Source organism: Artemia sp. Qi Xiang Cuo, chromosome 15 (assembly GCF_049724085.1).
Source record: "Artemia sp. Qi Xiang Cuo chromosome 15, ASM4972408v1, whole genome shotgun sequence".
Taxonomy (NCBI): Eukaryota; Metazoa; Arthropoda; class Branchiopoda; order Anostraca; family Artemiidae; genus Artemia; species Artemia sp. Qi Xiang Cuo.
In genome coordinates, this window is record NC_142808.1 from 9,859,251 (window position 1) to 9,873,939 (window position 14,689).

Genomic DNA, 14,689 nt, shown 5'->3' on the forward strand with positions numbered 1-14,689 from the left:
TATTCAATATCTGAACGTTTTTGAATTAATGCAGCTTTGATTTTGGCTCACCGTACATGAATAATTAAAACAAAATTAGCATATTAATTTTACTTTTTTTGGCTAAATGGCTTTCTCGAAATTTTGATTTGACGTAACTTACGAATTAACTTACGTAACGAATTTCTATATTCGTATGTTTTTATTACGTATATTAGGGAGTTTGCCCCCTAGTCAATACCTCGCTCTTTACGCTAAAGTTCGAATTTTGTTCGAATCACAAACCTCTGAATCATAAATGCCGGTTAATTAGAATAGATAGCTCTTTTGAAAGTACTAAAAAAAACTTAGCGTAAGGGGCAAGGTATTAACTAGGGCGCGAACCCCCTCATATACGTAATAATTTCTGTTCGTTTGAAATTTTAATGTTGCTCCTTACTTTCAGTTGAAAAAACTTTTTTTTATTTAATTTCTGATCCTTCTTTTATATAATTCTGGGAAATCCGGCGCCCCTTCATAGAAATGTCCCTTCCCCCAAGGAAACATCCTCCATGGAAAGATACTCCCCCTTAACCCCCTCCTCTGGGCCCCCCCCCCACCAGAAAAAAATCCCTCCTGAAACGTTTGTATACTTCGCATTAACCAATACTATACGTAAACAATGGGTAGTTCATAACTTGCAGTCCTTCCCCCGGGAACTGTGGGGGATTAAGTCATCCTCAAAGATATATTTATTAGATTTTCGACCATGTTGAACACAATTGCTATCTCAAATTTTTATTGGGTGACTTCGGAAAAAAAAGATCGTGGGAGGGGGCCAAGCTGCCCCCCAATTTGTTTGGTCCCTTAAAAAGGCCACGAGAACTGTTGATTTCCTTTCGCATGAGCCCTATCTCGATATTCTAGGACTTCTATATCCCTGGGAAAAAAAAATAAATAAACACGCATCCGTGATCTTTCTTCTGGCAAAAAATATAAAATTCTACATTTTTGCAGATAGGGGCTTGAAACCTCTAATAGGGTTCTCTTATACGCTGAATCTGATGGTGTGATTTTCATTAAAGTTCTATGACTTTTAAGGGTTGTTTCCCCTTTTTTCGAAAATAAGGTAAATTTTCTCAGGCGAGCAACTTTTGATGGGTAAGACTAAACTTAACGAAACTTATATATTTGAAATCAGCATTAAAATTTGATTCTATTGATGTATCTATTGGTATCAAAATTCCTGGTTTCAGAGTTTCGATTACTATTGAGCCGGGTCACTCCTTACTAACAATTTGTTACCACGAACTGTTTGATAAAATACAAACATTTCCTGAAATACATACTTGGTTCAGTTTCATTTGGGATAGACAGACTGCGATCTAGGCTAACAAGGATTTTGCGCTGTTGACAAAAGAAGGTTGGGGACGGAGCGTCCTCATTGTTGACCAGTATAGGATACTAGACAGAGCGCACACATCTTTACCATACGAAATCAAGAACAAGGACAGAGCATCCACAATGCTTACCAAAGGGGTCAGAGATGGATTGCGCCCACATTTTACCAAAAGGCGTTAGAGATAGTTTTTTCGTGGCGTTCATCAGAGGAGATTAGAGACGGAGCGCAGGTAGTTTTTACTAAAGGGTATCGGAGACAAAGCATATGCCATCTTGACAGCTGGGGGTTGGAGACGGAGGTCATGACCAAAAGTGGGTGAAGATAGAAAATGCCCACCGTTGACCAAACGGAGCCAGGACCAGGCGTACCTCCTGTTGACCAAATGGGGGTCGGTGGCCAATTAAGCAAATTATTTAGTTGCCTGTAAGCAAAATAACACTCTAGTGCAAAGGTTCTCAAAGTGTAGAATCTACCCTCCGGAGGGGGGGGGTAAGTCATAAAAGCTATATGGAGGGCGGTGGTATGAAAAATAAACATTTTGCTTGTAGGACAAAAGATTTGTGAAATTTGCGTAATAATGATCGCGTCAAGTATAGTGTGTACAATGTGGGTGTATTTATAAATCGTTATATTTATATATTCGGTATATTTATCAGTATATATAATTATTTATACACTTTTTAGTAATTTAAACATATCTATTAAAATTATTTTTATGAGGGGTGAACGTCTGGGGTTTCCCAAGGGGGGGGGGCGAAAAGTTTGGGAACATCTGCTCCAGTTCTCTTCACTTGAAGTAATTGCTATTCGTTGTATGTAGGCCATATATATGTTTGCACATACATTGTTGTTCACACACACACACACACACACACACACACACACACACACACACACACACACACACACACACACACACACACACACATGCGCGCGCGCGCGCGCGCGCGCGCGCGCGTGTGTGTGTGTGTGTGTGTGTGTGATATATATATATATATATATATATATATATATATATATATATATATATATATATATATATATATATATATATATATATATATATATATATATATATATATATATATATATATATATATATATATATATATATATATATATATATATATATATATATGGTAAACAACAATATATGGCAAACATATATATGGCTTCACATACAACGAATAGCAATTACTTCAAGTGAAGAGACCTGGAGCAGATGTTCCCAAACTTTTCGCCCCCCCCTTGGGAAACCCAGACGTTCACCCCCTCATAAAAATAATTTTAATAGATATGTTTAAATTAATAAAAAGTGTATATATATATATATATATATATAAATATATATATATATATATATATATATATATATATATATATATATATATATATATATATATATATATATATATATATATAAAATATATATATATATATATATGGTAAACAACAATATATGGCAAACATATATATGGCCTACATACAACGAATAGCAATTACTTCAAGTGAAGAGACCTGGAGCAGATGTTCCCAAACTTTTCGCCCCCCCCCTTGGGAAACCCAGACGTTCACCCCCTCATAAAAATAATTTTAATAGATATGTTTAAATTACTAAAAAGTGTATATATATATATATATATATATATATATATATATATATATATATATATATATATATATATATATATATATGGTAAACAACAATATATGGCAAACATATATATGGCCTACATACAACGAATAGCAATTACTTCAAGTGAAGAGACCTGGAGCAGATGTTCCCAAACTTTTCGCCCCCCCCTTGGGAAACCCAGACGTTCACCCCCTCATAAAAATAATTTTAATAGATATGTTTAAATTACTAAAAAGTGTATATATATATATATATATATATATATATATATATATATATATATATATATATATATATATATATATATATATATATATATATATATATATATATATATATATATATATATATATATATATATTGGCTGATTTTGGCTCGTTTTAGGGTCAAATTCAATCTTTATTTTCGTGAAAGTACATTGTCTTTTAAATTTCATAAAATCCATTAGACTATATATTAAACCGTTTGAACAATGTTGAATGATTTGCTTTTAATTTTAGCTCAACCACATTTCTGTTTTGAGTCTCCACACTATAAACTGAACAAAAATGCTTAATTAACTCATCACGAATCGTATAGAAGAAGCTAGTTTGAAAGCCATAGGTTCTCATCTTTTCTGTCTGTTAGATAATTGTCGAGCCGGCACAAGAAAAGAATATCCAACAATTGCTTTTCAGTTTGGGGATACACCGTCGAGCGTAGCAAATAACAAGCTTTCATTGGCGAATGATGGATTAGGATTGATCGGCTTCGTTCCTCCGGTCTTCCTGTAAGCTGGCCAGATGGCTGAATAGGTTTTGCTTTCGCTTTGGGGTTTCGAATAAGTGTATTCCGTTCCTATTGGTTCGGTTGCATACCTTCAAGCTCATTATGTTGCAGCTATTCATTATAATTATCTATAAAACAGGAAGTTATACTGGGCCTCGAATTGGTAAACATGTTAGTTCGATTATATGCCAAAATTAGAACACAGTTGTAATTTTATTCAAGCTATAGGCAGGTCTCAATATTTGAATCGGTCACTGAGAAAAGAAAACGTTCCACATGGGCGCCCACTGATATTTTTCACCAGGGGAAGTAAGCAAGCAACGTTTTTGTGGGGGGGGGGGGTGTGAGGCCGTATCCAGGGAGGCTACGGAGACCTTTGCCCTAAATTTTGTCCAACTCAATAGACGTAACAAAAATGCACATAAACAAATTTGTGATGCGTTTTTTAAATTTTTCTTAAAAGACTAAACTAAAAAATACCCCTCTCCAAAAAAAAAAATCGCGGATACACCGTTGGGAAGGGAGTAAATGTTGGAGCAATTGTTTTTTGTATGTCGTATAGAAGCCAGAATCTGTTTTGAAAGAATTTCGACCGATTTCAGTGCGGACTCAACTAAGGATGGTATTTTTGCATCCATTTTTTAATTATTCCTACCCCTGGATATGGCCTTGATTGGAACCAAATCAATATCAGTTTCTATTTTTCGATCAATAGTTCAAATACGTAACCCTAATAAACATTTTTTTCTGGAGAATTTAAAAATGGAATCGGTGTTTGTTTTCCATCACCCAGTGTTTGCGTGAAACGTTTTGACATTTGCTATTTTGCAAAATCAACTAGGATAAAACAAAAGGTTTATTTGATTTATTTTTCCCAGAAAAGCTTTCTAACGCAGTCGTGTCCGATTCGTAAAAATAGACAAAAACACATTTTAGCGTTTTTTTTAAATATGAAAAAAGGACCCCCCCCCCCTTGAACTAAAATCATGTTTACGACCATGGTGCTGACCTCAAAAAAGCTATCGTGTTTTATCTTTTCTACCGCGGATTGCTGCTATAATAGAAAATTGTCAAAGAAGTCCTTAACTTATTCACCAATTTTAACTCTTAGAAACGACGCGAACTAAAGCATATCCTTAATGATTATTTTATGATTATTTAATGATGATTTAGAAATTAAACTGATAGCGGCTCCTGGAAAGCGCTTGACTTTAAACTAACATATTCAAAACTGTGTTTCGATTTCAGATAATACGTCATGCATATCACTATTACAATCCAGTGGCCACCTTTTTGTGTAATTCTCTATTTATATCCTTTGGTAATTTGTCATTGCAGTATTAACCAGGAGAAATTTTATATCACTTAATGCCTGTTTTTTGATTGATTGTTCCTTTGTCGAACCAAATTTGAAAATCAGCCTACATAAAAGTAATAATTCAGATAGTAATAGGTTTGAAATTCTGTCACAATCATTATATTTACTTTAGTTATATTTATTAAGACCCATGAAAGGAAACTTGTTTATTTGTTTTGTTTCTTGTGTTCGTTTATATAGGCTACATCATATTTGTTAATTTTGTTCATTTGCTTCCTTGCACCGTAGAGGGCAAATTTGGCTAGAATTGTACCGAATTGCGCAGAGCTCTGTTTTTATTGTCGATGTTTTTTTTTTTTTTTTTTTTTTTTTTTTTTTTTTTTTGTAACAAACATTTTTAAGCATGAAGTCTTTTCCGTTGTTATTGATAAATAGATTCCCGATGTTCTAAATAAAGAAAAAAAGAATAAGACAAAAAGATTCTAACAAGATAAATAAGAAGATCTTGGTAAAGGCGTAAAGTTCCATCTGACAAATATACAGACTATTCCCCCTGAATAACTGATGGAGACCTGATACCTTAGATTCGCCTTAATGGGAAAATAGAAAAGCCTTGTTTTGGTTAAAAAATTAGGGGGATATTTATTTATCACCAACAGACGAAAGTAACGCTTTAAAAGTGTCCTCAAACCATGGGCACATCCATGATTATGTTTGGGTGAGGGGTACAATAAATTGTTGAAAGAAATTGTTTTTCGTAAAATTTTTGGTATTCAAGGGCTGAGGGATCCACCCTTATTTGTGGACACCAAAGTAAAATAAGCATAAGATTTGTATTTGAATTTGTTGTGCTTTTATCTAAAAAATTAAGATAAATTTTTTATCTTAATTTTCTAAATGATTTAATCAATTATCTAAATGATTTAAATATGTAATTATTTTGGTAAACACGAGCATGTAGGATTATGTTTCGAGGAGGGTATAGCTTTGTTGAAAATGAGAGACACATGAGTTGTTTGCAAAATACGAGCGAACACAGGGACAATCTTGAAGATACTCAAATTTTGAGGGGACACGGACGCTAAGTCTCCCCTAGTACTTACTTTTTTAAAACATATTTTACACTAAAAACAGCAGCATATATCCAAATTCCAATTACGCGTTTCTTTCAAAACAAAATTATTTGTATGTTATGTTACAAATAGCTGACGTATTACCTGTGATGGTAATTTACAACCGAAAGATAAGTCAAACATACCATTGATTTTAGTGGCTTCCTTGTACTTCCAGAAAGTTGTCTTGTATAGACGAATCTTGTGCAGCAGCTGAGATGGTGCATGTAAAAATTTTCTTCGGGGGTCTAATTATGGGGTGGGGGCTGACTTCAAAGGAGATATAAAATTGACTGCTATATAGAAATGTATTAGGAATTATTTTGGAAATCCTAAAAAACGTAGATTTCGCAGGGGAGAGCCTGGAGTCCCCCCTTCCCAAAAATTTGTGCCTTCAGATGAGCCTTGCAGCGTTTTTAAAAACAAATTTAATAATCAAATATTTATTTTAAATCGATTTTTCTCATGATCTTAAAAGACAAAAAATAACACTAGAGAAAATACGCATAATAAACATTAAAATACAGAGTATTATTAAACATCGAGATACGACATTATATACATAGACACGTGGTAGTTCCTTTTTTTCACAAATGATAAATAGACCTATTTGCCCAAAAATTGCACCTCTTAAACTTAAACAACTAAAATATGACTTCGAGCTAGTCGTAATAGTACGCACAACACAATTGTCTGAATAATATAAATTATTTGATTCTGATTTCTGAGGCGACGTCCCTTTTTTGTCACAGGACGGAAACTTTTTGTAAAGATAAAAGGAAAAAAGTTCAAATTCAAAAGCAAAACAGAACTTGTGAAATGAATTGATTTTCGCCTTTATTCTGCCTTTGTTTATTTTAAGCCATTGCCGCACCACAACCAAGAAATAAGTGTCACTACCTCTTATTTCTACAAAGTTATCCATCCAACAGAATTGCTGGCCCAATCAAATTTTGTTGAGATACAAATTCATGAATAGTCAGATCTAGTTCGATAATGTCATCAAACTGAAATTACTTCGAGAACGAAAAATTGACACTATGTGACAAACTTCTATCCTGGCATTACTTGACAGCTGCCGCCCAAGTTCTTTCAAGTTTGACTAGGCGTTTGGGCGGAGATGTCGAAGGATATCACCTTCCAGTTTAGCACAGGTCGGTAAATTATTTAAGGATTAAGAATCCTTACTTCACAGGGGGCTTGGAGGTGACTCTTTTTTCGGAACTGTCATGGCATTATTACTGTTTTCGGAGTCGGACTGTGGGGAGTTCGTCCCTCCAGGAGACGGGGCTAAGGGTGTATCTGGTGACACAAGGCCTTCCTTCATTCGCTTTTTTTGTTTCATTCTTCGATTTTGAAACCAGATTTTTACCTAAAATCAAAAATAGGTCAGAAACTAATTAGCCACCAAGAAGGTAGAAGCTACGTTCCACACTTGAAGAACCCAAGTTAGTGATCAATTTTATCATATAAGATTTAAATAATAATATTTAATCTTGAATATATTGTGTAGCGCTATTCTAAATGAACCTACGCGTATTGCAGAAATCCGTTTTTGGTCTTTAGTAGTCCTTGCCTGACATTAGAGATAAAATTGACCGCAGGACTTTCTACAATTTTTTCCGGGCTGAAAGAGAAGAAGGGGTAGGGGGCTACCACGTTCGTTTAAGGTTTTACCTAGATATCCAACCAATGGCAAAGATATTAAACAGGGTTTATTATTCGTGCTAATTCAGCGCAGTACTAAACACGGTACTTGTATGATATACGCCCTACCTAATGTTCTTCTAATATGTTTCTCTGACGCTCAATCCTAATGAAATAAACCAAAGTCAGATAAAAATATAACACTTTAGAAACAAATTTGGGCTGCATATTTTTACATTAGGGGGGGGGGGTAAAGTCTAACGGGTCTGCACGCCTAGTGTGTTAGGTACAATTATTCTGCATATTATGTAGTAAGAATTGGTTTTTTAACTTAACACTGACCAAATTTCTTTACCAGCACCCCCTCCTCTAATGTGCAAATATATAGCCCAAATTATAAATTTTCCATCTATCTGTCAATTCGCTTTGTCTTGTCTCATGCCAAGCTGATTGAAACTAACGAAAAAAAAACGGTTTCTATAATGCGTCAATAAATGAACAACTTGAGCGATAGAGCGTTTATCATACAGGTATCCTAAACACTTTTAAACTATGCGAAAAGCCAGAAATGATACTGTTTTTTTAAGCCAGCTTTTTATGTTTAAGCTTGTTTTAAATGAACTGTTTTTTTAAGCCTACGTTCTGGAAACCCTTCTAGTTTGGCCTTTGTAAAGATGGTCAATTTCTCTGTTTATCAGGTTTAAGAGTCGGACAAACATTTTGGGGAGAGTTTAAACCCCCTAACCCCCATGGATACGGCCTTAGGAAGGAAATTTCCTTCGGCGATGATGCCAACTGTTATTCAAGGGTGAATGATACTGAAAATACTTTTTGACGTTTTTGAATCTACTGAAAATATTAATAAAAAATTCAATTTGAAAGATTTTTATGTTTTATTTGGTTTGAAGCTATTTTGAGGCTAGTATGAACTACTGATTTCTATCTCAATGATGAGAAAAAACTATTCAAAATTATAAAAAAAAATTCAAACCGTGGATAAAATCCCGGTTATTTATATGTGTTCATCACAAGATGAGGGAGGTCATAACTCAAAGTTTTGATGTAATCTACAAAATAAATTCATGTTTTTTCTTCAGTATTATTTTTTTTAATCGAGTTGCAACCTGTGTAAATAGTGTTTTACTCCAGCGTAGGGTATTTGATTCCAAAGAGAACCCTCACCCCCTTAAATGATTTGGGCTATTATTCTCAACAAGCATACGTTTTCCTCGTTGGGACGAGAAATCTTTCATAATGTGATTCAGAACCCAGTAAACCCTGCTAAGTTACACAGTTGCAACAAGAGGTTAGGTCAAACCTAACCTGACACGCCTCTAACGTAACCTATCAAATAGTCTATCACCATGCACAGACCTTGTCCCTTAATTCCAGTGAAAAACTCCGAATTATTAAACAAAAAGCTAAAAACAGAAGAATGATTAGTTTCAATTAAAATAGAACGACAAAAAATAAATGGAAAGGATAGTTGCTATGCTTATAGGCCGAATCAATGGCTTGAAAGGTTAAAAAAAACGGGGGCTATAAAAAAACGTATCAAAATGTTTATATGGATTTTTGTTACGTTTTTACGAGTCAGAAGAAAACTTTGTGGGGGTCAAACCCTGAACCTCCCCCCCCCCGCCAGGATAAGCCTTGCACAGGATTAACTGTTGGGACTGCCTACCCGTCAATGCCAAATCATTACTTTTGCAATTTCTGAAATGTTTACTAAAACATGGGAGCAAAGTACATTGTGGCCAATCTGTATTATATTTCTAAAGCCCAAGCTTTTGGCTCTTCTTGGGCATTTCTTCTTCTCCTTTTTTTTTATTTTTTTGATTGGACTCCATTTAATCTGTTTAGTTTATTTAACATTTTAAACTTTTTCTTCTCTTTTTTTGTTGAGTTCTTTTATTTATATTTTTCCGTTTAATTTAGTGGTTAAACAATTTTATACCCCATCCCCTCCTTACAGACCTAGAATCCTTTGGGGGCTATTAACAGAGATCCACAGTAAGCTTAATTTCTTATGAATAAATATTTTCTTTTGTGGGGCTTAAGTTAAAGAGCATTTCCAATGTTATTATTTTTGACTAATTCATTTACAGGAAGACAATCAAACAGTTCGTGGTAACGAACTGTAAGTAAGGAGCGACCCGGCTCAATGGTAACCGAAACTCTAGAAAACGGTATTTTGATACAAATAGATACATCAAAAGAATCAAATTTTAATGCTGATTTCAAATATATAAGTTTCATCAAGTTTAATTCTACCCATCAAACGTTAGGCGCCTGAGAAAATTTGGCTGATTTTCGAAAAAAGGAGGAAAGACCCCCTAAAAGTTATAGAACCTTAATGAAAATCACACCATCATATTCCGCGTATCAGAGAACCCTACTGTAGAGGTTTCAAGCTCCTATCTACAAAAATGTGGAATTGTGCATTTTTAGCCAGAAGAAACATCACTGGTGCGTGTTTATTTAGTTGTTTGTTTTTTTCCCAGGGGAGATTGTATCAACCCAGTGGTCCTAAAATGTCATGAGAGGGCTCATTAGAATGGAAATTATAAGTTCTAGTGCCCTTTGTAAGTGACAAAAAAAATGGAGGGCAACTAAGCCCCCTCCCACGCTAATTTTTTTCACAAAGTCACCTGATCAAAATTTTGAGATAGCCATTTTGTTCAGAAAGTTTGAAAATATTATAAGTATGTCTTTTAGGATGACTTAATCCCCCTAAATTCCCGGGGAGGGCTGAAACTTATGAATTTTACCCAATGTTAACATATAGTATTGGTTATTTGGAAGTATACAGACGTTTTCAGGGGAGATTTATCCTGGTAGTGGGGGAGAGGGGTGGGTCGGGGGTTATGTGGGAGGATCTATCCATGAAGGATGTTTTCATGGGGGAAGGGACATTGCTATAAAGGGGACGCCGGACTTCCCAGCATTATTTAAAAAAAGATCAGAAATTTAATATAAAAAAACAAGTATTTCAACTGCAATAGCAGCAACATCGAAACTTCAAACGAACAGAAAATATTATATATATTATTGGGTTCACCCCGTAGTCAATACCTCGCTCTGTAAGCCAAAGATTTTTTAGTACTTTCATAAGAGCTATTTATTCTAATTAACGGCCTTTGTGATTAAGCGGTCATTTTTAAATTGGAACAAAATTCGAATTTTCGCTTAAAGAGCAAGTTATTGACTAGGGGGCGAACCCCCTAATAAACAAATTAAAAATATATGAATATAGAAGTTCGCTACGTAAGTTAATTCGTAAGTTACGTATATTTATTACTAATAAAAGCGTTCGTAAATAAAATTAAACAAGTTTCGAGAAAGCCATTTAACTAAATAAAAGTAAATTAATATGAAAATTTTGTTTTAATTATTCATGTACGGTGAGCCAAGATCAAAACCTGCATTTATTCAAAAACGTTCAAAAATTTAATAAAAAAAACAAGTTTTTTAAACTGAAAGTAAGGAGCGACATTAAAACTTAAAACGAACAGAAATTATTCCGTATATAAAAGGGACTGTCACCTCCTCATTGCCTCGCTCTTTACGCTAAAGTTTGAATCTGTGTCAAAACTTTATTTTTTAAAAAAATGAAAAAATTTAGCATAATAAGCAAGGCGTTGAGGAGGGAACAGTCTCTTTCATATACGTATATTTATTACTAATAAAAACGTTCGTAAATAAAATTAAACAAGTTTCGAGAAAGCCATTTAACTAAATAAAAGTAAATTAATATGAAATTTTTTTTTCAATTATTCATGTACGGTGAGCCAAGATCAAAACCTGCATTTATTCAAAAACGTTCAAAAATTAAATAAAAAAAACAAGTTTTTTAAACTGAAAGTAAGGAGCGACATTAAAACTTAAAACGGACAGAAATTATTCCGTATATGAAAGGAACCGTCCCCTCCTCAATGCCTCATTCTTTACGCTAAAGTGTAATTCTGTCTCATATCTTTAGTTTTTAAAACAATAAAAAACTTTAGTTTAAAGAGCGAGGCGTTGAGGAGAGGACAGTCCCTTTCATATACGGAATAATTTCTGTTCGTTTTAAGTTTTAATGTCGCTCCTTACTTTCAGTTTAAAAAACTTGTTTTTTTTATTTAATAACCATTAAACAAAGACGTTATAAATTCTGAACTGTTTTTGCACATGGTATAAAGTGGGAAACTTTCACTAATTATGTCATTTAAATATTAGATTTTTATCTTCAGATATTACTAAATAAAAAATTGTAATGCTCTGACGACAAAGAATTCCACAAAGCTAAAGGCTTGAGCGAGAAACTTAATCGTTTATCAAACATAAATGTTTTCATCGAGGAAATAAAAACACTTGGAATCGGCCTAATCATGTTTTTATTCTCGCATTTCAAACTCTCTCCACAAGTGACAATAGGACATCAGAAGAATGATGGATTGCAGCAAAACAATGTCTCAGCGGGCACAAAGGCACGACGATTGCGATCCTTCCTCTGCAGCGGTTTTGCCTAAGTTTCGCTTCGGGAGAATCTGGTTGACAGTATAAAAAAAATCATTTGCGTCTCACGTGCCTCAAGTGGATTATTTCTAACCGGTGGTAGAAAGCAGAGACCGATCACAATCGTGCTTTACTATTCATAACAGCCAAGGCCGTATCTAAGGGGGTAGGGGGTTTGCCCCCCCCCAAAAAAAAAATATTTGTCCAACTCGTAAAAACGTAACAGAAACTAATCTAAACAATTTTCGATGCATTTTTTAAACGTTTTTTTTTGTAACTCTCCCCCCCTAGAAAAAAATCCTGGAGACAGCCCTGATAACAACGGTATATTTTTCTACTTGAGTATTAGCAGCTACCCACGCGATATATTGTATAGGGAAATCTAAAGGGAACTAGTCAAACGGGTATCTGTCAATAGAGAAATGAATCACAAAGCGTGGTTTGTCATTGCGTTTTCGATATTTAAACTATTATTTTTTGGGGTCTAGGGGGAAAAAAGGTACCAAGGTTAGGTAAGGTTACGTATTTAATATGTGCTATGCTTTACACCCCCCTCACTAATGTGCAAATATATAGCCCAAATCTATTTCTAAACTATCATATTTTCATCATATTTTGTTTTATTTCATTAGCATTAACCAAACTTGACTTCTCGCATGGGGACCAGCTAATACCAAAGTACCCGTTTTTTTCTAATATTAAATAAAAAAAACAAGTTCTTTAAACAGAAAGTAAGGAGCGACATTAAAACTTAAAACAAACAGAAATTATTCCGTATATGAAAGGGGCTGTCCCCTCCTCAACGCCTTGCTCTTTACACTAAAGTTTTTTATTGTTTAAAAAAATCGAGTTGTGAGACAGTCACACTTTAGCGTAAAAAGCACGGGGTTGAAGAGGGGACAGCCCCTTTCATATACGGAATAATTTCAGTTTGTGTTAAGTTTTAATATCGCTCCATACTTTCAGTTAATAAAACTAGTATTTTTTTATTTAATTTTTGATCGTTTTTGAATAAATACAGGTTTTGATCTTAGCCCACACTACATGAATAATTAAAACAAAATTTTCATATTAATTTACTTTTATTTGGTTAAATGGCTTTCTCAAAACTTGTTTCATTTTATTTACGAACGTTTTTATTAGTAATAAATATACGTAACTTACGAATTAAATTACGTAACGAACTTCTATATTCATATATTTTTAATACGTATATTAGGGGGTTCGCCCCCTAGTCAATACCTTGCTCTTTAAGCGAAAGTTTGAGTTTTGTTCCAATTCTTTAAAAATGACCGCTTAATCACAAAGGCCGTTAATTAGAGTAAATAGCTATTATGAAAGTACTAAAAAATCTCTGGCTTAAATAGTGAGGTAGTGACTAGGGGGTGAACCCTATCATATATGTAATATTTTCTGTACGTTTAAAGTTTTGTTGTTGCTGCTGTTGTAGTTGAAAAACTTGTTTTTTATATATTTAATTTCTGATGTTTTTTTAAATAATGCTGGGAAGTCCGACGTCCCCTTCATAGCAATGTCCCTTCTCCCATGAAAACTTCCTTCAAGGAAAGATCTTCCTACATAACCCCCGACTCCCCCCCTCCCCACTACCAGGAAAAATCTCCCCTGAAAACGTCTGTACTGTATACTTCCCAATAACCAATACTATATGTTAACATTGGGTAAAGTTCATAACTTTCAGCCCTCCTCCCGGGAAGTTCGGTGGATTAAGTCATCCTAAAAGACATACATATAATATTTTCGAACATGCTGAAAAAAATGGCTATCTCAAAATTTTGACCAGGTGACTTTGGGAAAAAAATGAGCGTGGGAGGGGGCCTAGTTGCCCTCCATTTTTTTTGTCACTTAGAAAGGCCACTAGAACTTTTAATTTCCATTCCAATAAGACCTCCGACGATACTCTAGGACCACTGGGTTGATATGATCACCCCTGGGGAAAAAAAACAAATAAACACGCATCCGTGATCTTTTTTCCGGCAAAAAATGCAAAATTCCACATTTTTGTAGATATTAGCTTGAAACCTCTACAGTAGGGTTCACTGATACGCGGAATATGATGGTGTGATTTTCATTAAGTTTCTATAACTTTTAGGTGGTCTTTCCCCCTTTTTTTGAAAATCAGCCAAATTTTCTCAGGCGCGTAACTTTGGATGTGTTGGAATAAACTTGATGAAACTTATATATTTGAAATCAGCATTAAAATCCAATTCTTTTGATGTATCTATTTGTATCAAAATACCATTTTCTAGAGTTTCTGTTACCATTGAGCCGGGTCCCAATAACCAATACTATATGTTAACATTGGGTAAAGTTCATAACTTTCAGCCCTC

General features: G+C 34.3%; 1 protein-coding gene across 1 annotated transcript in view; it reads right to left on the minus strand.

Moving 5' to 3' along the window:
* Nucleotides 1–6,629: 6,629 nt before the first annotated feature.
* LOC148943306 (homeobox protein Hox-B1-like) overlaps nucleotides 6,630–14,689 on the minus strand; it is a 50,597-nt gene continuing 42,537 nt past the window's right edge. Inside the window, exon 3 of the mRNA XM_089101858.1 lies at nucleotides 6,630–7,566. Within this exon, the coding sequence (XP_088957984.1) occupies nucleotides 7,384–7,566 (183 nt within the window). The 3' untranslated portion in view covers nucleotides 6,630–7,383. The remainder of the gene's footprint in view (nucleotides 7,567–14,689) is intronic.